Raw genomic sequence first — 27,934 nt, forward strand, 5'->3', positions numbered from 1 at the left:
ACAGTAAAAAAAAAACAAAAAAACATTATATATCTATATCTCTATCTCTATATATCTTACACCACAGGGCATTCAGAGGGTCAGGAAGACAAACTGTTGAATGCCAAATATCTATTGTGAATTGATGACCAGAATGCAGAGGTCTTAGGACCATATCCAACTCAAACTCACTTACCATATCCACAGGGGTACACTAATGTGGTATCAAAAATAAATCCTGTGAAGCTAAACCACTTAACAGGCATTTGGCAACAAAATTCAGCAATTATACATGAACATTTTCCAGAGTAGCAGGATGCTTAGTACATTTTTTTATTCTACAAGTAAATCAATGCAGACAAATAAACAGACTTCCAACACAAAATTATGTTTAATAACAGTTTATGACAAGCATATATACATGATTCAAATGGAGTGGCATGTTTTGTCTGCTTGCACAATATTTCTTAATGTTACCCGAGTTTCTGCTTATTAGGCTGGAAATACATTAACATATACAACACTATTATCAGTACAAAGCTCTTATAAATATTTTTAAAATAAGGACAAATTAATTTCAGGTACATTTGTTTTTGAATTGCCTAAGGTTTTACAATTATATCTCATTTTGTTTTATCAGTTATTGGAACCTAAATAAGACATTTCCATAGCACTATTTAATCATAAATGAGCAACTACTGTACATCTTCTTTCAATTCTTCTTTAAAAAATGCCACTTCTCCACTGTAATGTTAAAAAAAAAGTGCATTACACATAAGGAAAAGTAAAAACATACATATTTTCACAACAATCATTTGTAATTCTATTTAAAACAATTATAAAAATAAATTTACAAGCTCAACCTAAACTTAAAAATATGTTTAAAAACAAATATTTATCTAAGACAATTGTAATGCTTCTTGTTGCAAACTGTAGGTACAGTTTCAAGAAAAGCACAACTTGTTCATATGTTTAGAATGTTAAACATCTTCTACGTTGAAAATAAAGTCAAAATTTACATACCTTCTGCAGGCAGAGGATCTGCAACCCCACAAGGTGAAGTCTATAACAAGAAGTAATTGATTTCTTCACTACTTGAAAATTATTAGATAAATAAAAACATACTACATACGTTTTCATTTGAAACTTCACTGACTGACTACCAGTAGAGATAACTTAAGGATTCTTTTCTCTATACACTTGTTTATGTTAGGTTTGTGCAAATAACCACAGAGCCAAGTAAGAATGTAGCAATCTATAGTAAATATAGTACCGTGATTAAAAGGAATAACTGATTCAACCTAATCCACAGACTATTAAATTATGACTCCTGCAGAAACATGAGCAGAAAGCATAAATGAGCCAAGTAAAAAATGCAAATCACAAGATGGGATGAGGGATAAACAAGTCACTGTCATAGTAGCTAAAATGTAGTTTTTCAGCATTATGGCCACCTATGCTATAAAAAAATAAAACTGATACATGCCATGGCTTCAACAAACGTGAGCTACCTAAGTTAAACGTAAATGAGGTTTGCTTGACAAGGGAGCCAAGTCCTGCAGGCTCTGTGGTGGAGCAGAAAAATACAGTAATTCTCTTTTTGGGTTACTTTAAACAATTCTTAATTTTTTCTTTATACTGCGTAAAGTATTTCTATTTACAGTCACTTTTCTTACAGTGACCAGCATGCCATTAATAAACTGCATTAGAATGAACTGATCACATCATTAAGGAATTGTTAAGGACTGAACTGTGTAGATGTTCAAATAAAACTACTTAAAAATGAAGACAGGAAAGCCTGCTCAGTTTGGAGAGTTTCAGAGAAGACAGAGTGATCAGTTAGAACAGTTTAACTCAGAGCCATTAGGCTTGCTTTAAATGATCTACATGTATTGTTATTTTTAAATTTAAATATATATTTTTTTGTATAAATGATCAAAAATTAAGATTTTGTAGTCTTGGTAGTTGAGTTAATCAATGAAGGAGAAAAACCAAATACAAACCACTCAGCCATGTACAGCCAACAAGACAAATGAATGCTGTATAGACATAAGTTTACTCTGACTGGGGAATGCCTGCTAATTCATTGGCATATAACTATGTCTACTAAATATCTCTATTTATTAGTTCAAGGTACATAACTCCAAATTCTTATTCTACTTTTATCAATTTCAGGATGGCTATTTCAGTACATTATTAAGATGACAATACCTCATTGACCACAGAGTCAGCAGCATCTTTGGAACAGAAAAATGGACTCTTTTTGACACACGTGTTTGTGCTGTAGTGGGGAAAAGAAAAAAAAAAAAAAAGTCAGGTTAGTAAAAACTCCATAATAAATTCTTATATTTGGTAAAATCTATTATCTTAAAAAGATGTAAAACTGTTATGCTTCTTTTTTCCCCTATTCTAAAGCTATTATATTTCAGAAGGGCAAAACAGTGCATTAAAGTACACTGCAGATATAGTAGACTTATTGATGTATTTCAAACCCTTGTGAATCTGTCCAAGTTCATTTCCAAAAGCAGTAAGACGACAATTACAGATTCAATAATCAGCTTAATAAAATGTCAAAACGTTGACACATTTTGGAATATCTTAAAGAAATTACTTTTAATATAAGTTGGGATGCTCTGAAATAGGAAGAGCAGCTTGGGAAGGATGATCATCTTAATGTTGATTCTTCCTGCTAATGTAAGGTAGAGGATAGAGCATCTAGTCACATTTTGTTTAATTGTTCCATGCAGAGAGCAAAACTTTGTTGAAAAAGAGCTTTAGATTTACTTTTAATATTTACACCTAGATATTTAAACTGATCTGCTAAGATAAATTGGAAGTTGTCCAATCTGATATTACATGCTACAGAATTCACTGGAAAAAGCATGCTTTAATTCAAATTGATTTTAAGTTCCGATATCTTTTGAAAAATCTGCTAATGCTTTTAGGACTGCTGGCACAGAATTGTGTGGGTCCAATATATACAGTATCATATCATCTGCATATAGTGATATTTTCTGTTCAAATCCTTGTCTGTGAATCCCCTTTATCTCTGATGCGTTTTAAAAGTATACAGCCAACTGTTCAATGGCTATTGCAAAGAGCAAAGGTGATAAGAGGCAACCGTGTAGAGTACCACGTTCTAGTTTGAAGTTATCTGAAATAATGTTGTTAATACGAAATCAGGCTTCTGGACTAGTATAAAATAGTTGACACATTTTTGGGCCAAACCAAAATTTGTGCAATGTGGTGCAGGTAGTCCCATTCGACCATTTTAAATGCTTTTTCTGCATCTGAAGATAATAGGATCTCTGGGGTGTTAAGATATAATGGGTAAATACTGTATATTAAACAAATGTCAAAGGTTGGAAGTTAAGTGTCTGCCTTTAATAAATCCTTTTTAGTCTTGTGATATTACAGAAGGAATCACTTTCTCAATTATTCTGGGTAGAACTTTGGAGAGTATCTTAACATTGTTATTCAGAAAAGAGACTGGCCAGTATGATGCACATTGCGGTAGGACCTTTTTCTTCTTAGGAAAGATGGTAATTATTGGTTGGCGAAAAGTTTGAACTACAATTTTTTTGTCTTTAGTTTCTATAAACGTTGCTAATATTAATAGAGCGAACTTATTTGAGAATTTTTTTTATAAGCTTCCACTGGGTAGCCATCAGAGCCAGCTGCTTTCCCAATTTGAAGTGCGTATATAGCATCTAGTAATTCTGGAAGTGTCAAGAGGTTTATTCAGTTCATACTATTTTGGATCATCAACTGTTCCAATTTAGACCCAATAAGACTGCAAGGACATTTTCCCAAAACTGTTTCAGAGTGTCTACTGTGGTCTTCTAGTGTAGTTTGGCACAGTTTGGGCATAATTCTTTGATCTGTAACACTGCCTTGTTATGCAGTCTCTCCATAGACCAAGTAGAAGGTAATGTTGCTTCAAACAAAGAAATATATTTGGTTTGTAAATATGTAATTAACATTAATAGTTCTCACTTAAGATATGACCTGGATTTGTGCTATGTAACTACTGAACCACTTTACTGTGTTTGCAGCTTTTAGTGCAGTAACAGTGTGGGGCATAGAACAATGGAGAAACAAGACACCCTTTCCATAATAAGCCATGCCAGTATAGATTCAATACTACATAATTTACTCTACCACGCCGAAATCCAAAAATGTTCACCACTCGATAGCAAAACAGAAAATTGGATAGGACCAGATCTATTTCTTTCTCGTTCCAAATATCTTAAAAATAATGTCAAATTTCTTGCAAATAAATTTAATTCATTTTTACTATATTAAAAAAAGTATTTGAATTATGTACCATTTTAAGGTAATATTCAGCCAATTAGTAAGATCTGGTTAAATATGCTACTGAAAACATTTAACCTTAATGTCTCTAAAGTGGTTTGATTTGACTTATAGTAACATTAACTGACAAAGAAAGCAAAGTAAACCTTAAAATTTGGACTTGCATGCAGAGGCATTAATGGCTAATAATATATTAATTCCAAAGTTTCTTACAAAATGTAATAATAATCATAAAAGTGTTATGTCTTGATCAAAGAAACACATTATTACTACTACTACTGGTCTTTTTAAGAGGGAAGCCTAATAAATTTCTGAATGTATAAACAACCACACACTATTTGGTACAAAGAAAACAACAGGGAAGAATCAAAATTACTGCTCTTTATAATGTCACAATCGGTTATACAAAGTGGGGAAGAGGGATTGGCGTGGATGACTGTGGTGTCAAAGGAAAGCTGGCAACTGAGTGTCTACTTTACCCATTTACCAGGGAAAATACACCCTGAACTCACACCACCAATTGAGTTTGGTTTTAGGAGTGATAGCAGTAAAGAAGGAAAAGTGAAAGTCTGCCGGCATGCTCAGGCAAGAAATTAAAGTACATTTTATAACAATATACATCCATAAAGAAATCAGACTTACAACTTTGATATTCAAGACAGCTAAAACGTGAAAATTAGCAGGTTCTTACCAATTCAATTTTGGTTTGCCAGACTGTAATACTAGATTATTCCAACAAGTATGGGTCCTTTTGATTATGTCAACTGCAAAGTCCTACAATGCAAAAATTCCACAACAAAATATTAATAACTGCATATTATAATTTGAAAGTTTATTTACTCTAAAAAAAAATCAAATAAATATTAGTCCATCCAACACAACAGATTTGGATATTTCAATAATAATGTAGGAAAAACATTTTCACTACGTAATTTGATTCCTTCTGTTTGACTGCTCCATCATACTTTGAAACGTGTACTTAAAACCTCTCCATCTGTAAAAAGTGTGGGTTTTCCACATGTCTTTGGGTGTATGGCTCACTTCTAATGTTTTCCGTGAATGTACATTCAATACTGAACAGTCTTTACTGACATGTCTACATTGTGGTACAGTTAAATTGTTCAATGATATATTTTAGAATATTTTGTCTATAAAACACTTTTCCCTGTAAATAATCTTACTATGGTGTAAATTACAGTATATCATAATCGATGAATGTCTTGCAATATTTGAAAGGAATAAAGATTTTTAAATAATGTAAACTGAAATGCTATTTCATCAGCATCAGAATGGCACTTAACTGAAAACTTGCTAAAAGTTTGATTCAGAATTAGATATATACTTTCAGTGCTTTTCATACACAATCACACACATATTTCATAGATATCAACATAGCTGACAAAAGCCTTTACCTATGCATTTGGAAAAATATTTCACTGCAAATTTTGAGATATGCACGTATATTAGTAATCAAAGCAATGGTTTAATATGTGTAAATGCACCCATTCTCAACATAAGAAAATCTAATATTTTTCTTTAAAATGCTTTTTTTACCTTATCTTTGAATTCTGCATTAAATGCAAACTGATTTTCTGGCTTGCCATCTGGTACTTTGTATCTTCTGAACCAATCAACTGTAGCTTCAAGATATTCTGGCTTGAGTCTTCTAACATCATCAATATCTTGGAGCAAGTACAGTTTTTGCAAAAATTAAGCACTGCTATCAGAATTGTTAAATGGGAATTAAGACAGCTTATAAAAATTTCACTTTCTACAAAGTAAACTTTACTTTATATTTAAAATAGTTACATGAATACAACAAAAATATAGACATAATCGTGAAAAGAAATTCTATAAATAAACGATGTATATACTTAGTTTATAAATCAACCTCAAGACCAAAGTATGCAGCAGTTAGCACCAAAAGAGGTCCAAGGAACAACAACTGGTGAACTAACACCAAGGTCATGGGAGCCTAAGGCTCACTGATGCACATGCGGAGCAAAGGCTAGCTCATTTGCTCCGATCCCATTGAAGGGCAACTGAAGCACAAATTGCTGAAAAACATAATGCTGGTCGTAACAGAAGGGTGTCAGAACACACAGTGCATTGCAGCTTGCTGCGTATGGGGCTGCATGGCTACAGACCAGTCAGAGTGCTCATGCTGACCCCTGTCCACCACTGAAAGCATCTAAATGGGCACTTAAGCAACAGAACTGAAGCACAGAGCAATGGAAGAAGGTGGCCTGGGTCTGATGAATTACATTTTCTTTTAGATCAGGTTCCGGCATGTGCGTCATTTACCAGGAGAACAGTTAACAGGAGAATGGACTATGGAAAGAAAGCAAGTAGGCCAATGTTCTGCTGAGAAAACTTGGGTCCTGGAATTTACAGGTATGTGCATGTTACTTTGACAAGCATCAATTACCTAAAGATTGCTGCAGACCACGTGTACCCCTTCATGGCAATGGAATTATCTAAAGGCCGTGGTCTCTTTCAGCATGATATTGTACCCTGTCACACCGCAAAAATTGTTCAGGAATGATTTGAGGAACAAAGAGTTTAAGGTGCTGATTTGGCCCCCAAATTCCACAGATCTCCATCCAATCTCCAAATAGAAAAAAGTTTAACAATATAAATTTATAAGAACGATTTAATCTAAAATATATAAAACAAATCTTACTGTTAAACTTGTCTACTTCAGGGTCTTCAATGTTGATGCCAATTATTTTCCAGTCAGTTTCTCCTTCATCAATTAAAGCTAAAGTTCCTAAAACTTTAACTTTGATCACCTCTCCCCTAGAACACACCTGAGAGTAAAATCAGACACTCTTGATAAATGTGTAATTTATATGACAAATGACTTATTAAAATATAAATATTATAGTGCAATATAATACATTAAGATGATAACAGAGCAACATCTCATAAATGATCAGTCAACTTTCTCGGCTAACTACTTTTTTTACATTAAGAATTTTTTTTAAACAATTTGAAAATATTTCCATATACAGCTTAATTACTGTAAGCAATACTGAAAAGGCTAATTACCTTCCCAAACAAACATGATACCACTTTTTGTTATCCAATTTTGATTAGCTCATGCTAGTGATCACTGAAAATATTAAAACAAAATTGATGGATATTTATTAAGAGCAAAAAACTCTACACATTTGGGTAAAGGAATTGTCATGGACAAATAACATCCCGAGGAAAAAAAGAAATTAACCTACTGGAGCAGCAGTTAAGACACTAAAACATATAAGACAAATTGCAGGTTGTAGTTTCTCCAACTATAACCACTGAAGGAAAAAAGCTCTAAGTTGGTAAGCCAAGTTAGTTCCAGTGCTCATTATGGGCGAAATAAATCATGTCATTCATCACTGCTTTCATCCATATAAATAAAATTATAATACTCTGTCTTTTGAATTTTTCAGTTGTTTGGTGTTATTTGTCCATTTTGCACACCTTATTTCAACCTTCAGATTGTATCTTACATGTGTATCTGGGTATAACAAAAACTGTGTGTCATTTAAAAATGGCTGTGGAGACTTTGCAGATTGCATTTAACATCCAGAAGAAGTTTTGGAAAAGTGTTGAACATCGCATCACCATATTGGCTTTGCATACATATTTCTTAATCAAATCAAAAGTTCTAAATATTGCCCAGTCCTACTCAGACACAAAAGATACTGCAATATGTTTTCATTTATAACCATACAAGATATCATTATGTACACATTTTCTGAAAAAAAAAAATTCTATAATATATGTCATCCTATTTAACTGAGATTTTGTTTAGTCCATGTAACAACAAAGAAAACAATCTAGTGGTTAAAATTATATATCCTAATAACAGGATGACACCCCTGACCATATATGGATGACACTGGAGGGTAATAAACATGATAAGGTTAGTAACAGAAGAGTAATAATTATAAAAGAATTCAGAACAATATAATACAGAAAAAAATTCCATGACAAACAAAAAAACGAAAGGAACTGAATGCAATACAATGATGATGACTGCTTTTCAAATCTTAGATATCACCTTACCATTTTCCTAATTATTATATGTTTGTGTCTTTTAAAGTTTCTATTGCAGATCAGGTAAACAGTCTTAAAATTCTTTATGACATGTCATAAGAAAATTTTAAAGAAAAATTTGGCTTAATGAAAATTTAGGAAGAACCCATTAACGGGTTTCCAAACCACCACAGAGGATATACACATAGTTATATCCACATTAATGCATAATATAAAATTTCACAAAGACACACAAAAAATACAAATACCTTACCCTGGTACCTATTTCACAAACATCAATTGGGTCATTATCTCCACAGCAACCTGTTTCTTCATCCGTATGACCGGGGTCTTCCCATGTCTGTTAAAGGATGGGAAGGACAATGATTTAATTTGCTTAGGCTTTTTGGATATAGCTGTAGCAGACTAACTTCTCTGTGGATCATTCCTACATGTAATCAAATTAATTTCTTAGTGTTATTATTAATGTTATCTGTTTCTGCTCTCAGTTTGTGGATTTAAAATTAACTTGCAGTGATAAACGTGACAAACTTCAGTTACATTAATGTTGTGACACACTGGTTCAACAGTGAACAGCTTGATAGTTTAAATATTTAGTCAGCAACTTTAATCAATACCTCAGTTAATGAATAGCACAGTGGAAACCCTAAAAAGACAAAAATACTGCTAGATATGAGTTGTGATATATAAAGTTACAGTCTAAAATTCAAATTATATTGTAATATAATACACATTTTTGGTCTTCCCAACCAGCCTTTGGGTAGCTTCACCCACCTGTGGAATTGCTCCATAATTCCAGATATACCCTTTATGTGGAAAAACATTAGCCACATAGCGCAATTTGTCTTTCTTCACATCTTGTTTAATTGGGTTAAGGGGATCCTTAGTAGCAATCTGGAGAAAATAAAATCTTTGCTGTTAATATGCTATCACAAAAGACAATTAAATAATTTATATTTTATCTACAAAAATGTTAATATTTCTGTACATTTCAAAACAATGTGTAATGCAGCTGACATTTAAAATACCTATTCAAAAATAGCAGAATAATATTACAGAATCTTAGAGCAGAAGAGAAGGTACCAGAAAATTAATTCTGATGTCTGACTTTTAAGGTCTTAGGAAAAGTTTGGCAAGGTTTATACATCTGAAAACAAACATTACACATATCACTAAATATTTATTTCATCAACACACCCACTTTCTACTGTTAAGTTACAATTAGTGCCGCCAAACCATTCTTTCAAAGCCTGCTCTCTTGATACTAAAAAAAGAAAACAACAATGCATCCTGTCAATTATGATAACAAGAGCATTCTGCTACGCAATTAAATATCAAACGTCTACTATGTATAGAAATACTAAGGTCTGTGTGTTATTTCCCTTTCCAACAGAGCAACCCGATTGGTATCTTAGGCTTTGGTGACACGACTGAAAAAGGAAGCACCATTGTGAGACAAACGAGGAAAAAAGTTATAGGAAGCACAATGAGAGTCGCCTTAAGAGATGGCAAATACAAAACTGGACATTAGGCGAGAAAGGCACCTCAAAACTAAATGACAAAATCTGAGAACCGCACTTTACAGGAACATGTTTGAATCAAGATACTGGTTAAGACCGGTTCGAACAGACTTAGATACAAAGTAAAGGCGCTGAACTGTTTGTGCTTATGCGCCAAGCGGCAGTTCAGAGTACGCAGCCTTCTTGGAGTTCGTGGAACATGTGCTGCGAGGCATGGCTCCTGGGGACTATCATCCTGCTGGGAGACTTAAAACGCTCATGTCAACAACAACAGTGAAACCTGGAGAGGTGTGATTGGGAGGAATGGCCTCCCCAATCTAAATTCGAGTGGTGTTCAGTTGTTGGACTTCTGTGCTGGCCATGGATTGTCCATAACAAACACCATGTTCGAGCATAAGGGTGTCAATAAGTGCACTTGGCGCCAGGATGCCCGAGGTCACAGCTCGATGATCGACTTTGTAATCGTGTCATCGGATCTGCGACCTTATGTCTTGGACACTCAGCTGAAGAGAGGGGCTGAGCGGTCAACTGATCACCACCTGGTGGTAAGTTGGATCAGATGGCTGGAGAGGCTGCCAGACAGACCAGGCAGACCCAAACGTATAATGAGGGTCTGCTGGGAACGTCTGGCAGAGGAACCGGTCAGAAAGATCTTTAACTGCTACCTCTGACAGAACTTCAACCTCATTCTGAGGGAGGCGAAGGACATTGAGTCTGAATGGGCCATGTTCCGAGCCTCCATTGTCGAAGCAGCAGAACAGAGCTGTGTCCACAAGCCTGTCGGTGCCTCTCATGGCGGCAATCCACGAACCCGGTGGTGGACACCTAAGGTTTGAGAGGCCGTCAAGATGAAGAAAGAGTCCTATCGGGTTTGGTTGACCAGTGGTAGTCCCCCTTTTTAAGAAGGGTGACCGGAGGATGTGGTCCAACTATAGGGGGATCACACTCCTCAGCCTCCCCGGTAAGGTCTATTCAGGGATGCTGGAGAAGAGAGTTCGGTCGATGGTCAAATCTCGGATTCAAGAGGAACAATGCAGATTCCGTCCCGGCCGTGGAACACTGGACCAGATTCTACACCCTGGCCAGGATCCTGAAGGGGACATTTGAGTTTGCCCAACAAGTCCACATGTGTTTTGTGGATTTGGAGAAAGCATTCAACTGTGTCCCTCAAAGCATCCTGTGGCGTGTGCTCCAAGAGTATGGGGTACAAGGCTTGTTATGAGCCGTTCAGTCTCTGTACAGGAGGTGCAGGAGCTTTTATGGACAGAATTTCTAGGCGTAGCCAAGGAGCGGAGGGGGTCTGGTTCGGTGACCTCAGAATCTCGTCTTTGCTATTTGCGAATGACGTGGTTCTGTTGGCTTCATCAGACAGTGACCTCCAGCTCTCACTGGAACAGTTCACAGCCAAGTGTGGCGCGGCGGGGAGGAGAGTCAGCACCTCTAAATCCAAGGCCATGGTTCTCTGCCGGAAAAGAGTGGAATGCTCTCTCTGGGTTGGGAACACATTACTGCCTCAAGTGGAGGAGTTCAAGTATCTCAGGGTCTTGTTCACAAGTAAGGGAAGAATGGAGCGGGAGGTTGACAGACGGATCGGTGCGGTATCTGCAGTAATACGGGCTCTGCAACAGGCTGTCATGGTGAAGAGACAGCGGAGCCAAAAGGCGAGGTTGTTGATTTACCAATCGCTCTACGTTCCTACCCTCACCTATGGCCACAAGCTTTGGGTAGTGACGGAAAGCGCAAGATCGTGGATACAAGCGGCCGAGTTTTCTCTGCATGGTTGCTGGACTTTCCCTTAGAGATAGGGTGAGGAGTTCAGCGAGGAGAGACTCTGAGTAGAGTCGCTGCTCCTCTGCATTGAGAGGAGTCAGTTGAGGTGGTTCGGGCATCTGATTAGGATGTCCCCTGGATGCCTCCCCTTGGGGGTGTTCCGGGCATGTCCAACTTGAAGAAGGCCACAGGGCAGACCCAGGACACGCTGGAGGGATTATATCTCCCGACTGGCCTGGGAATGCCTCGGGGGTCCCCCCCAGAGGAGCTGGAGGAGGTGGCCAGGGAGAGGGAGGTCTGGGCTTCCCTGCTTAGGCTTCTGCCCCCATGACCCGACCTCGGATAAGCGGTGGACAATGGATGGACGAATATTTGTTCCATGCACGTTCATAGTAGATACAGTACAAGGCATATTTTCATCACCTCAAGTCTGGTTGCTCAAGATGATACATTACTACTCACACTTGTTCCTACTAAATAAGTGCAGGACTGTAAGAGGTCATGGTTCATAAATCAAAAAGTATTTCTAGGTTTTGGTATTGATCAGTATGTTTTTTGAACGCAGTATATTGTTGCAACTATGAGGGAGAGGCTGTTCTTGAAAGTATGACCAATGAAGGACTCTACTACAGAACAAAGTAGATTCTGTCACCAAGTGTATTGGAACCCCCTGCTGGGGTCACTTCCATCCTAGTCCTACAATTAATGGAGTTGCCAGTGACCTTGGTTTGGCAAGAGGTACACCCCTTCTGTTCCCTCCACCAGCCCATAAGCGGCTGCAGCCTTGAGCCTTCTATTACCTTGATAGCATCAAATATCTCAAAGAGCATCCATGCTTACCATTATGTTAAAGAGCCAGCATGGTCTTATAGTTCTCACTTGGTACCGTGTGTCCTCCTGTGATCAAGCAGTTTAGAACCTCCTGTCAGACCACTACGGCATTCAGTACACTTCCCAGGAGTCAACCTGATTTATAAGGAGAGGCATATTGGTACCTACTATCTGGTGGCCAGGATATCTAACAGTCTGCTGTTGTCCATCCTTACCCACTAAATCACTGCTATATACAGTATAGTAGTAAATATCACAATCATTAAGGATACCTTCATTTATAACATATCATTTACACAAAATCTGTAAAGGTGTTTTTGAAACAACACTTTTCAGATTAGTTTGTTTAACTTTTTTTTTTATTGCATGGCTCATGTTTGCATGAGTAGAGCAGGAACCACATTAAAATAAATAATCAGTATTCAAGTAAGATTAAGATTTCCAACATAGAACTTTGTTGTTTTGATCTTATTAACACAGGGGAAAAAACAAAACAAAACAAAAACACTGTTTTGAGAAGTGGTGAATGATAATCAAGGGGGAAAAAAAAACCAAGGATTTGGTGGCTGAAGCACAATGAAAAAGAAAGGAGAAACTCCTTAACAAGTGAACTCAGTCAAATCTAAACTGCACAGTTGGATAAGATGTTGATCTGAGAAGCAGAAAGTTCAAGATTAGATTTAAAAATAATAAAAAAAATTTAAAAATCTGTCTCGAAAGCATAGCAGGATTTTCTCAGTTTATCACTGGGAATTACAAAGAATTTTAAAATATTTTTAAAAATAAAATGGTACAATTCCTGCAATCCTGTGGTAAAATTCTAGCCTTGAAGAAACAAAACTGTAATTTCACACTGACTAGAACATCTGCGATCTGACAATATGAGCACTAAAACATGCTAAACAGATCTCATAACTACCATTCATGAGCTTTATATTAATTCAAACCAACTGGAAATAACCGAGCAAGTGGATGTCACATTACATTACTTTTAGTTGTGGGGTATGTTAGATTTGCCGATCTGTGCTGCTGAACCAACAACTGGAAATCAATGGGCATGTCTACTTTACCAAGCGAGTGCTTCCAGCACTTGCACTCTTTTGTGAATGCTAAAAGCTTGCTTCCCAAAGGATGGGCGCTGTACGAAGGGTTAACAGCAAGTTCATCCATAATATCTGCATTTTGTTTTCGGTTTCCTAATCTGTTGTGGTATGTAAAACACAACACAAGGCAGACAAGCTTCTCTTCTGTTTGTGAAGTCCAAAGCCCCCCTATGTTCCCAACTGCTGTATTATATTTATTGTACTTCCCAATGAGAATTCATTGGTAGGCAAAACCAAACCGGTTTGATTTTATTGGAAAAAGTCACAGGCTAGGTGTGGCGACTTGCTAGGTATGTCACATTACACGACTGTGTTCACAGGAACACTGATACCATCGCCGACTCACTAAGAATATGTAAATGAAGGCTAGGCATGAAAACTGCTAGAAAAGTCACATAAAGTGACATAGCCTTCAGTCATTAAACAATAAGAGATTATAGATAAGGTCAGCAAGATGGCACAAAGGCAGCGCTGCTGCCTCGCATTAAGGAAACCAGTGTTCATGCCCTGGGTCCTCTCTGTGTGGAGTTTGCAAGTTCTCTCCGTGTCTGTGTGGGTTTCATCCCACATTCCAATATGCAGGTTAGGTGGATTGGTGATACTAAACTGCGGTGATCTGGTGCCCTGCCTGGGGTTTGTTTCCTGCTTTGCGCCCTATGTTGGCTGGCATTGGCTCCAGCAGACCCCCCCGTGACCCTGTAGTTTGGATATAGTGGGTTGGATAACGGATGGATGGATAGGTGATACTACATTGGGTTTAGTGTGTGGTGGGGATGTGTCTGCTCACCCTGTGATGGACTGGTGCCCTACCCAGGGTTTGTTTCTGCCTTGTGGCCAATGCTGGCTGAGACAGGCTCCAGCATGCCCCACAACCCACTTCTGGACTAGGCAGGTTATTAAATGACAATATTGTAGGTACTGTTCATTCTGATAGGCTTTAGAAGCACACCAGGCAAGTTTAAAAAAAAAAAAGCTTTGAAACGATGCAGACATCTAGCTGCACCAAATCCTCACTTACATTCCAAAGTAAGGGACTAAACGCTTTGTACTAGGACCAGCATGTACATTCGATAACAAACATGTAAATATGGTTTAAACATTTGCAGAGACTCTTTCAGGGTAGACAGTGTGAAATAGACACCCAAAGACAAGGAGCTCTAAATCAGACAATGGCAATTCGGATGGACAAAATAACACCCCAGTAAGAAGGCACTGATTTTGTAACTGGAAGCGACTTTAATCTAGTCACAAGAGATTATACATTCCTTCAAAACTAGTGACAATGAACTCTCTAGGGAATTCTGGGGGACATTTTAAGGAAACACTACTCTCACACTCTCCAAAATGACCAACCTCAAACTAAAAAGCTGACGAGGGGCTCACTCCCTTTACAGCTGAAAGCATAAAATCTGTTCTCTTTGTGGACCAGAAAGCTGAGATCCAGTCTGTCAAACCAAGCATTGAGCCCAGTCTGAAGACTAAGAAGCAGGTATTATTTCAAGATGGAAAATTCAGCATCTAAACTCATGTGCCAGAAAGAGTAATGCTTTTTCCCTATGTAGCAAGCCAGGGGCTTGGGAAATCGTTATACCAAATGCATGAACTTGATGTAAAAGTGCACCAAAACACATTGGTTACTATATAAAATGAAAAATGGCAAAATATAAAAAATTGAAATTGGTTATATTTAGAGGATAATTTTATTATATTTAAAACTGCAGTCATAAAGCTTTAGATGGCATATATGATGATATTTAAAAGCCATCACAGTTCCTCAAGCTACTCACAGTACTAAAAGACTGTCTGTAAGACATTCAATTATAATGTTCAAAATCACAAGTGGAAATTCACTTTAGATTTGCAATCACGGTAATAAATATTCTGGCAACTTCCTATTTTGTACATTGCACAGCATTACTTTACTCTGCGGTCTTATTTTTTTACTATCAGGGACTCCAAGTTATATTTATTTAGTTGTTTTATAATTTTAAATGATGAAGATAATTTGCAGGCTCTTTCTTGGGTCTCATTTTTCATTACAGTTTTTAATCGGTTTCAGCAACCTAGTAATCTACATCACTATCTTATGATGCTTTGTACTATACTTTTTACTCTCTACACATCAAAGATGTAAAATGAACAGAATAATAAATGACACTAAACACTCTGAAAACAGATTAAACATTACAACTAACAACTACAACATTAAAAATATTTCTATGCAAGATATTTAATTTTTTGTTGCTGCTTCCCCTTTATAATAACACTAAGAAATATTCATTCAAAAATATTTTTTTCATTGATGGAATATAAGAAAATACATGTTATATAATTTAAACAAATGAAATAGAAAATTAGAAAATACCTCCATTTTTGCATTTGTCCATCTTGGTACCTCTACAACCATATGGAATATATTCTTAAAAGAGAAAAAAAGAAATTAAAAAAAAAAGTTTATTATAGACAAAATAAACTGAAATAAATACAGTAGCTCTACCAAATAATCATACATTGTTGCTTTGCTATATAACAGTCTCTTTTATATATGACACATCATCCCATTATTATCACTTAAAAAAGTAAGCTAAACTAAAAAGGTGTTGCAGTGAATAATCACAAACTACAATCTCTTATTCATTTGTTTATTTACAAATTATATAGACCTTCCACTACTCAGTGAAAATGCATAATTTTTATTTAAAACTGTTATACCATTTCTAATGTTATTCAAAAGAGTTGTTTAAAATAATTTCTAATCAAGAAGAATGGAGAATGAGCATGGGATTCTGATGTATTGGTCCTATAAGATGACAGACAATGGACTTTCAGTTTTCACCCAAAAGAATGGATTTTACGCCCTTACTCCCTTATACGTACGATTCTTCTATTTTACTGTACTGTCTGTGTATTTGAAAGTTATGCATCATTTTATCTAAAGATCTGCAGATGTCAAAATATGAATATGAAACATTCATTTCATTAAATTCACCTAGGCATTTTGAAGAGGAAAATGGAAAAGAAGCCGATAATCTCATTTAACCCTGCTCTTGGTTACACTGGGCATAAGACAGCTGGCCGTGGATACGGCAACACCCTCACATGCAGCTACACATCCCCTAGAATGGTAAAAAAAAATGAGCTGCTCCATATATTATTTCCAAAATAAAATTAATTTAGTTAATGTATGAAAACCAGATATTCAGGAGGCCCTGCTCATAATGCTTTGAAGCACAAGGACAATCATAGAGATGCACAGTTAACAAGGGTACTAAAACTGCATTTTAAACTTTTGTGTTCTAAGCAAGACAGACCAAGGTAGTAGTACTCACTACTAATGGTGCCAGAGAGGCGATATGTTCATGTTGATTAGTACATGGAAGTAAGAAATTCACTGTACTCTGTACATGTGTCAATAATGACCCTATAAAACTACCAAAACAAAGCAAACACTATATCTATCTATCTATATAACTAAAAATAAACAAAATCAAACACTATATTTCTGTCATTTCTTGGGCTTTTGAAGCCACGTTAATATGTATTCATGTAACAACTTAAATGCAGCTAACATAGTGAAAGCAATATACATATTTGAATAGTATAGTTGCAAATAAACGGCTGTCTCAGAGAATATTACAAGTGCAATTATATTCCAATTCAATGACTAATTTGAACTAGTGCATGCATAAGCAATAGCAAAATCTGATCACTTATCTGAGGTACTGGAGTTTGAAAATAACAGAACAAAAGTGGATACACAGGAACTGACAATAATCATATTCTTTATAAACCCCACCCTAAACCCTTAACTCTGAAATCCCCCAACACCAGTAAAATCCCTCCCATTTGTTGTTATATCACGAGGTACTCCTCTTCTCTGTCCCACATGAAATGCAAGCCCTGTGCATATTGTGTATATCGCTTCATGGACATGGAGTATTTTTCATTCCATTTTATAACATGGTAAAGGATTTCAATATAGTGAAAGGCTGAAGATCAAAGAACTCAAAGGTGTGAAGTCATTTCACCTTCACAACTGGTAAGAAATCAGTCTTTTGTAAGTTCTGTAAAAATAAGCTCACTTCGTAGAAGCATCTGAAAAGAAAACACATCAAAGTAATGTTGATCCATCTTTGACTTGTCCCTTGGCTCCTTTATTCTGGCAGCCTAAAATTATCTGGCAAACTTCTCTAACAGCGCATTTCTTTTCATGATATAGATGGCCAGTATTTGAAACACTCTAGGCAACTATTGTTCGCAGTTTTTAATCCTTGACTTCAACAACAGCCTTGGAAGTGTTAAGCTTGATCTTAAAGTTAGTAGTAAGACTTGTTGCTATGCATTTGTTTGGCAAAAAGTAGTTTTAGAACATATTTCTACTATTAATGAAGGAAAGCGTTGTACAAGGAATAAAACCGATTTCTGAGTAAGATGCTTGAAGGTTTTCAGAAACATCACATTTTTAAAAAACCCTTTAATTCAATCAATTAGCAATTGTTGTTAGTTGCAGCCATTATTTCAAAACAATCAACAGTGTTTGGACCTCCTACTCATTATAACAAGTGAAAAAAGTTTCATACTTTTTTTTTTTATGGGCATGCCTTTTATGAAAGCTATTCAGTTTAAAATCTGTATAGCCCCTTTTTTTTGGGTATGTTTCTATTGTAACTCAATTAAAATATATTGGTATTCCTTTTTGTCGTACAAAGACACTGTAGTATTTGTTGCCTCTATTGTTTTATTATTTATTGGTGCCATTTCTCTAAGAGAGACCCTCCCAAATCAGCAACAAATGCCACACACTGCTAAAAATTTTTAAGGGTTATACTGGAGTGTACAGTTCACACAAAGCAAGCCACGAGCCGTTATGGTATTACACATTTTACTTTCTTGACAAACTGTCTGGTAGATTTTACTTAGACCTCCATGAGTTCATCTGAAATTCAGCAAGGCAGTTATCGAGCAAAAATAAATAAAGAGGAGGAGGAGGAGAAGGGAAAAAGTGAAAGACTAAGGTGAGGAGAAAAGAAGAGTGAGGAATAGATACACATTGTTGATAAAAAAAATAAGTTATTGTTTGTATATGTAATGGTGTATCAATTTTCAACTTAACATTTCCTTATTAAAAAAAAAAAAAAAAAACACACAACAACAACAACAAGTCAAGCTCATGTTTCAATTGACTACTACAATGCACATTTGTTTCATGTTAAAGTCCCACCAAAATCTGGCATTTAATGTGGCAAACCATCATTTACAATGCAAATTTTGGGCCATACTACTATTTCCTATATTATATATATATATATATATATATATATATATATATACATACACACACACTAGCTAGATATAGTCTTCTGGACAAAAAGACTTCCGAAGACTACACAGCAGTTTTACTATATATGTGAACTTGGAGAGGCATCAGTTAATAAAGTATCTATCTATTGTAACTCTTAAGAATTAAACCAGGACGGAGGATGTGGACCCAACTGTGCTTGCTGCCCTGTTGATTTTGGTAAGAAGATGACACTGGCAATACCAAATCTTAGCTGTATTGCTGGCACAGGAGTCCTATAATCTTTGTCTCGAGAAAATGCCTCCAGATAGATAATGTTTTTAGTGTAAACTTTAAGCCTTGCCCTCCAATGAGGACGGGTTTCACATGAACAATATTGTGTTGCAACATTTACTTAGCACAACGTCATTGTTGCACAGCAGCGTTTCCTGCACACAGGTCTTTCATAGTGAGATGCATGCAAGTGCCAAAAAAATGTAAAAGCCACATCTAGTGGCTGTAGTTGAGTGAGAGTGGAGCAGACTGCTCCATATATACATACATATACACACACACACACACAGGTCTTTCATTTATACATGTCTGATTTTATAAAATAAAGTGTAAAGCCTTTCACTAGGCAAATATTTATTTTCATCATATTTGGAATAAGGAAAAATTAGAGCAAATAAAAAGGACACAGCATAAATGTAAAATTTCACCAACTTTTGATGTACTGAATTGTGGTCAAATAATAATGTTCTTACTTTAGATTTGAGTTACTCTATTGATAGAAATAAAGATATGCTAATAATATTTTCGGGAATAAAAAGGTAGAGAAATATAGTATCTATCATAATTGTTAACCTTCCAAATTTTCTGCATTTATATATACTGTTTTGTCTGAGTAAAGAGGTTAGAGTTAATATTCAAATGGAAAACACAGATTTAAGAACAGGACCAAAATTAGCCTTCTAATACTACTGTGACCTTTACAGTTTGATCTTCTTTAGTGATTAGTGCCTAGCTATTTTTACTTCCCCTATATAAATCTTACCTGTAAAAATCCAAATTAAGTAAGTTCTCTCTATATATCTACCTACCTATAAATCAAGAAAATATTCTCTCAAGAAGATTCTTCTTCTTTGCTCACTATTTGGAGCTTATCTGCTTTCACAATGATGCTTCATCAAAACTGTCAGCACTGCGATGTACAAAGCCATTATAAAATTAATCTTTATAGAATGAATTTGTACAAAGCAAAGTAGCAAATAATTATAACTATCAGTTGAAAATAGCATGAAAAGAGGATAAAACACAGGTGCAATGTAGTTGTAGAGAAAGTAGATGAAAAATTCATAAGCTAAAATGAGACAGCAGTTCTACTATACATAATTCACATTAATAATGGAATTTCAAAATACTCAGATCTATGTCCAACATTAAAAAGACCACTCAAACCCACTATACTGAGAGCACATCTGAGAAAATTCATGCTCTGCAGTAAATCACTTCAGCTAAGGATTGAAAATATCTTTTTCCTATCATGAGAACAGTGTTGAACTGCACTGTGCATGGGTAGTGTTGAAATACATATTGCAAAATGTTCTACATTCTATGGGAAACTGGAAGCCTACAGTGAATTTTGGGTTTTTCACAGCCTTGTCAATGTGTTTTTCATGGGTGTCTGAGACATCTGTGCTATCTATAATAATATTTTATTGTCATTTTCTTAATATTTGTCAACGTATTTTGTGTTTTAACATCTCTGGCAAAGATTACTACAATATACATCACACTGTATCTCCCAAAAAAAAATTTGCTACAACTATCAAATGAGCAACCAAAGCCAAAAACAACATCACATAACAGCCTGCCATAAGCAGAAGCAAAGATTAAAGTAGTGAATACAGACCCCAATATGCCCAGCTGTATAGCAGCAGATGTGACTACATCGCTCAACATCTGGAACTATTATTGCAACTAGCGCAGCCTACCTCGAGCATTCCATGAGCTCATCTTGCTCTACAAAAACCACTTCTCCAAAATCTTGCCCAACAGCATTAAATGGTTACAGCACACTACAAGAGCTGTATAACGTTTGAATTATGAACTGGGTAAACATCAGCAAAAAATATTTTTTATTCATGATAATTCGAAGTTAAAATTTCCCATGAAACAGAAAAGGATGTCTGTGTGCTCCAATATAAAACACAGTGGAAATTGGTGCACCTCACAAGTTCAGGTACTGTATATTATATTTGCTCATCTGTAAGAGTCATATTTAAAATATTTAATCTTTTTTCAATCTTTTGACTTTTTGTGTTTGTTAACTTGTTTATTACCCAGATTAGCACTATGCAAAAAAATAATGCTTATTATAAAAAAAACAAAAAAAAAAACACAAAAATGTTTATATAAATGTAGGAATACAAAACACACAATTGTAAACACCAAAATAAAATGGTCCTGTAACCAAAAATAGGGACATTTTCCAAGCAGGACTATCATCTACCCTCTTTGCCAGGAGTTGCCCCCACTGATTTTATGGCATACTTAAGATGCTTGAAACTAAAAAGCATTAGGTTCTACCTCTACTCAGCAAAATGGACAGCTGCCTATATAGCTGCACTAACCTGTGTCACAGCTTATTACAAGTCTTTGGGTGTTGCCAGTTATGTTCGGTGACACATGTGGTCTTTGCTGTGGGGCCACTAATAGTGTTATTTCCCCCTCCCAGCAGCTATACTCCCATAGACAGCAAAGATGGCAAACAATATCATCAGAAAACCACCTTTGTCATTAAAAATTATTTCTATTAGTAGTACCCATTCATCACTCAGTTTGCTTCAGCAGCAACAACTGAAAAGTCTATACTCCAAAGAAGAGTCTTCTTTCAGTAAATTCAAGCACGCCAGTGAATAAACTAGATGTCAATGTGACATAATGTAATAAGTATTCTTTTACATACATACATACTGGATGCCACACAATATCGTCACTATATGATAACTGACTTAATAATAAATATATAGTAAATAAACAGGGCGCTAATACTAATGACGCCACTCTATTAGGTCTTGTGCTCTGAAGTTGTCAAATATGGGAACACTGTTAATGTGAGTGAAATTTATGGTTATGTGATATAATACCAACACTGTATTAGAGAATTTGGTGAAAAATTACATGCATGACTAATTATAAGCCATCAAATTGAGAACCAACCCCCACTTCCCCAATGACTCCAGTAAGGTTCCCCAAGCCCCACCCCATATTATACCAAAGAAAACCTGGTTACCCCATTTAATAAATTTGTATATTACTTTCATAATTCATGCTTGGTTAATGCTACAGTAATGTCCAGCTTTGGATGTTAATATAATAATAATTCATTACATTTATATAGCACTTTTCTTAATACTCAAAGCGCATTGCACTCCATACAGAGAGGACACGGGATATGAACTTAATATTCTACCTAGCACTGAGATAAGAAATTGTGACCCTATAAAACCTTAAGTTCAATCCTCTGTCAATAAGCCATATTTATTTTTCACAGTCAGGTTGCTGCACTACCTTAATGCACCCAAATTAACTTCCCTACTGTTACGGCCAAAAAGAACATCTCCAAAACACCTATAAACTAAGCACTCCATTGGACTTTCTTACAGACAATAACAACTTGACTAATATAAGAGCGGGACCCTAAAATTCCTGGAATTATTTTAAAAAAACACTATTATACAACTTGCAGCAGTTTTATTTCAGTCATTACTAAAATACTCCCGATGAGATGCAAAACACTGGTCCCAGTGCTTCTTCTACTCCTGGACACATTTCCTGTACTCATCTTTTTGTTACTGTGTCTGCAGTTTTTTTCTGGATTTCCTCCATGACAGCAAATTATCTTCCCATCACTATCAATTTTAATTTCAGGAACAAAAAGTAGTCACAGGGATCGAGATCTGGCAAAAATGGGGGATGCAAAGCAACATCCACTTTGTTTTTCGTCAGAAACTCTTTGACTGACAATATGATATGTACTGATGTCAGGGTTGTGGGGCTAGAAGCAATAACTGGGTTACTACTTAGTATTTTAAGTTAATAATTTACACTGATACTGTTAAAGTGCAAAATGTGGTGAATTTGTGTATTTAGCTTACACGCACTGCAATCATTTGTAATATGCAGTGGCTTTATATAGCTAATAGCAGGGATTTCCAAAGAGTTTCGGATCAGGAGAACAATTTTGGCCTCAAAATAAAATGTCATTAACTAAATTAACTATGGGGAGAAAAAAATGGATAAACATATCACATAAACAATCTTATTCATCTTTATATGTCAGATACTGCTTATACCATATTTATATGCAGTAACTTCAAGGTTGGCTGGCCCATCTGTGTGCTAAGCTAATCTTTCATCTGTACTTTGTAAAGGAGCAATGCAGGGAAAAAGTGAGTGTTTTCGATGCATTTTATATAACCTGGGTGTAATTTCAAGCTTGTCCTTGAGAGGCTTTTTGCTAAACAGATACTACACTGTAATAAATGAAAAAATATCACTGCTTAGGAGAAAAAGTGATTTTTTAACCAAATTATAATACAAATAAATCTGTTACACTTGAGATTTTAAATATGGAAATAAGGATCATCTGTATGATTAGATTAGCTTTATTAATCTCAAGGGGAAATTCAGATGCATACAGCAACAGAAACATAAAAACAAAGATAGCCTTACAGGACAAAAAATACAATCAAGCAATAATAAATGTATATTGTGGAGAAACTGTAAAATTAACTTAGAGTATAAGCATTTAGTTTGGAATGTCGGGAGCAAGCATTAAATTGCCCGACAGGTATTTACAGCAAACACCCCGAGTGATACTTATTAACACACTGTGGTGGAATGAGCCGGTTGCTAAAACTGCTCCAAAATACCACCTCCTGGAAACAATGGATGGGATTTTTCATAATGGGATCCAATTTTGCCATCATCCTCTTTTCTACAACAGTTTCCAGTGTGTCCTGGGTCACCCTAGTGATGGATCAGACTTTGCTGATAAGTTTGTTCTGGCATTGTACATCTTTTGAGCACAAGTTGCTTCCCCAGGAGACCAAGGCATGGAACAATAAACTGAACTGATACTACAGACTGACAGAACATTCCCAGCAGCCTTCTGCTTAAAATCAAAAGATCCAAGTCACCTTTTGGAAATACAGTCTCTACACCACATACACAGGTAAACCTTTATTTCTGGACTCCACTTTCACCCACTCACGCAATTTCAAAATTAAATATAGGCTTACAAAAATGAGACACAAATATATTTTATACTTACCTTTGTTTCATCTGCAAACATGGGGATATCATGGAATGGAGAAATATAATTTCCTTCTGCATTCTCTGCAAAATATATATAAGCAAATCACAAAATTGCCTATAAACACTTTCCATCATTGCATACATTAGAACAGCTTATTAAATCAGAGAACTCTGGAAGCAGAGAAATTTAAGTTTATCAACGTTCCATGAAGTTCATAATAACAATCATTAATGTATAAAACAGGTAAAATGCAATTGAAGTATTTTTATGCCTTATTTACATACCTTAGAAAAAAAAAAAACACCAGCACAAATAATGAATACATTCTAACAAAATAACTTTCAGCATAATTGGATTTACTGAAATTTCTAAATAGCAAAATGTCTATTTAATGATCACTGACTAAATAATAAGACCTTTACACTAGATCAGCTCTGAGGTGGCTGACTCAGTAAATTGCATCATGAGAACTGTACTTTTTTCTTATATAGAGATAATTATCTATTGCGACACAATGTACTGGTGTTCGTTTTATTGCATACTTTCTCTTCTAATATGACAAGAAGAAAAGTTTATTCCTTTAACATTGCATGCCTAAATAAAAATGCACAATGCAATTCACTGTTAATCCTTAAAGCTTTATTTGCCCTGTATTAATCTGCTAGTAACAAACTCAACTGAGAATTTGCTTTTTAAGCAGCTACCTTGTACCTTCTATATATTCCATTCATGCAATTGGCATTTTGGCCATTCAGACATTTGGTATCAAGTCATTTGCAAGCATGCCTGTAATGCTTTTGGGCCATTTTTGGCTATTCAGAAAGTCTCAGATATCTTCAAGTCTTTTTGTCAATATTAACAAAAATGAATGTGAATATCCAATCTACCCAAAGAAGCCAAAAGAACATGCAGCAAGAGAACACCTCAACGGCTACTTATATGAAGCTGCTTAGTACTTGTGCGTGTCCTTTACATGAAAACCACTACAAATTCTGCAAACAGTTTGAGTAATGCAGCCAACAGCACTGAAAAGTATCAAAAGTATGCTCTTTAGGCACAAGAGGGAAAATCTGAACACCCTTTGCTTTACACTGGATTTCTACATTGAGTTAATCCAGCAAGTATAAACTGGGTCAAAACTTCATACAGGTAAGAAATAGTTTTAGTTATTTTGTGCCTTTAATACTTTTCTATCATGCATATTTTATAAAGGTTTAGCTTATTCAAACTGTTGCTTACTAAACCTTTCAATGTGACATTTAAGTAGCTGCTCTCTTTTGGCATTCAAGGACTTTTGCACCTGTATCGGTTCTGCTCTTTTTTAACTATCAGAATTTAGATGCAATTAACAGAACAATCACACATAAAATGCAAGTAGGTATTTCAAGCTATAACAAACAATATTTATAAAAGATAAATTACATGAAAAGGTGTTTCTCACATTTCTGAATACAGAGTAAGATCTGAAAGAAAATGACAAACTCATGATAGCAGAGAAAGCAGCATGCTGCGGTCATCATTCTGGCGCACAGAGTTAGAATCCCAGCCCAGGCACTGCCTGTATAGAGAGTTTGGACATTTACCAAATATCTTCAGGGACATTCTTATATGTACTCTGCTTATACTCTCATTTTCAATAGGTTAGGTAAGAATTTGAAATGGCTCTTGAATAAACTAAAGGTTTAAAGTTTGCCCTGCAAATGACTGGCATGCTTTCCAGTAGGGGTTCCGAATTTCTGCCCAAGGCTGCTAACAAATGCAACAAAATCTCACGGTCCCAAAACAGCAAGTTAGAAAATGGGTAGATGAATAAAATGATACATGAAAAAATCTTATATTGTGAAATAAGTTAGAATGAAAAAGAAAGGCCATATACTGTGTGTGTGTGTGTATGTATGTATATATGTGTGTGTGTGTGTGTGTGTGTGTGTGTGTGTGTGTGTATGTTCCCTTCTAAATCTGAGAACCATTACAATATGGCTTTCAGATGGATGTATGAAACAAACTCAAAAACATGGCAAGATTATTATTACAACTGTAATAGCCCATCTATACCATTACTAAATCATCTTGTCTATAGGCTGTGCCCTTTGTTCACCTCTAAAGAACTGCCAAAATAAAAAATAAATCAATACCCAACAGTAACAATAGAAAAAATTGCTCATTTTACACAAACCTGGCATATCAGGATCATTTTTAGGATTGTCTGCTATAAAAATACAAAATTGGATGTATCAGCTGCATTTTTGCTTTGACAATTGATGAAGGTTGTATTAATGAAAATTATTGAGAAAATGTGGTTGTCAATATTTAACTCAATAACTACACAAAGTAAACAGAATTTGGGCTTTCAAACCTACATTTCACAAGAAATATTTTCCTAATGTAAATATTGCATATACAGTTCTACAATAATTATGAGTGTCTGCCTTTTACATTTATATTTTTGAACGAGTAAATCTAGAAGAGGCTTAATGTTGGTTGAATTAGTGAATACAAAACTTTCCTTGAAAACATGCCAGTTTAACTTTACATAATTTAAATAATATTCTATAGGATGTATGTGATATACAGATTTCCAAAAAAAAAAATTAATAAACTACAGTACATTGTTAAAATTTGCCAAGTGGTCTCGGATTAATGATACTCATGAGTATAAAAAAAAAAGAATAACGTTTAATCTGTGCAACAAACTAATAGATTGCATTTCCTACGGTTAATTATAGTATTTATGCAAGATCATACGTGGTGCGTTCAGTATTAAAACTAGCCCAATACGATCTGATCAAACAGCTTACCACACTCTTGTCCACCCAGAAGGCAAACTTTTATTTTAACTGCATCAAAGTCTACGTGATTTCCAACTTACTGGTACTCTGTGATACGACCAGTTTCAATACTTTCAACATCCTTCATACCTTCTCAGCTTCTGAACCGCTTTGATTAGCACTTCATTTTTAGGTGTCCTGTCAATAGTCAAAAATAACACCTGAAAGATCCCTAGAGGCGGATTAATTAGCTTTTGTACAAAAGTTATGCCAAAGCGAAAAAACAACAAAATCCTCAATATAAAACACCGTGTACATCATTCATGTTTAATGTTCCTTTAAGCAAATTTAGCCAAATTATTATGCAAATCACTAGATGGATAACGGCTCTCATCTAGAGAATGAAGACCCTTAAACACCCTTATCCTGCACGTGGAGCTGCAGGCCGCGAGTTCATCTATGAATGACTTTGACACTGCTACATATACATTTTCTGGCTTAAATTTTCCACAGGCCGTACTTACTGAAAAAAAGCCGATAACTCAAAGAGTTCGGAATCCCTCTCTCCTCAACTGTATAACTCATAGTTTTCAAAGGATTACACTGCAAGATAGCACCGCAGAGACAGGCTGGCTTCTTGTGTCCCAGTTAAGTATGAGAGCGATTTAGATAGGCGGCAACAAGGAAGTGGCGCATGCGCAGGCAGCACCCAGTCGCCAAAGCTTCAGCCACGTCAGGATGTGTCACCAGGCGCTCAAATGCGGATACTCTGGTTTTCAGAAAGATTAAATGAGACTGATTTATAATACGAGCTATTCGATCGCGGCTCGAAAACAACAGACTTTCACGTAATGGTCTTGTAAACTTTATTATGCAATAATTAAATATATGCCGAGAAACCTGTTTACCTCACCTATTTTATGTGTATGGGAGTTAAATATTCAATGTAAAAGACACAGGTCATGTACATATATGAAAACAGTTTAGTTACTTGAAGT

At 35.6% G+C, this 27,934-nt stretch overlaps 1 protein-coding gene across 2 annotated transcripts; it reads right to left on the reverse strand.

Annotated features, from left to right (window-relative positions):
* Nucleotides 1-351: 351 nt before the first annotated feature.
* LOC120541265 (inorganic pyrophosphatase-like) lies at nt 352-27,621 on the reverse strand. 2 transcript variants are annotated; one of them, XM_039772742.1, is made up of 11 exons: nt 27,461-27,621; nt 24,184-24,248; nt 15,930-15,983; nt 9,115-9,234; nt 8,594-8,680; nt 6,977-7,103; nt 5,848-5,975; nt 4,985-5,067; nt 2,191-2,260; nt 1,003-1,042; nt 352-723 (listed from the first exon to the last, which is right to left on the reverse strand). In XM_039772742.1, exons 1-11 carry the CDS (start codon nt 27,519-27,521, stop codon nt 692-694), a joined length of 867 nt encoding a protein of 288 aa, XP_039628676.1. In that variant the 5' UTR covers nt 27,522-27,621; the 3' UTR covers nt 352-691. The 2 variants fall into 2 exon arrangements, with proteins under 2 accessions (XP_039628676.1, XP_039628685.1); XM_039772751.1 differs by lacking the exon at nt 27,461-27,621 and adding an exon at nt 27,038-27,092.
* Nucleotides 27,622-27,934: the final 313 nt, after the last annotated feature.

Source organism: Polypterus senegalus, chromosome 1 (genome assembly GCF_016835505.1).
Source record: "Polypterus senegalus isolate Bchr_013 chromosome 1, ASM1683550v1, whole genome shotgun sequence".
NCBI lineage: Eukaryota > Metazoa > Chordata > Cladistia > Polypteriformes > Polypteridae > Polypterus > Polypterus senegalus.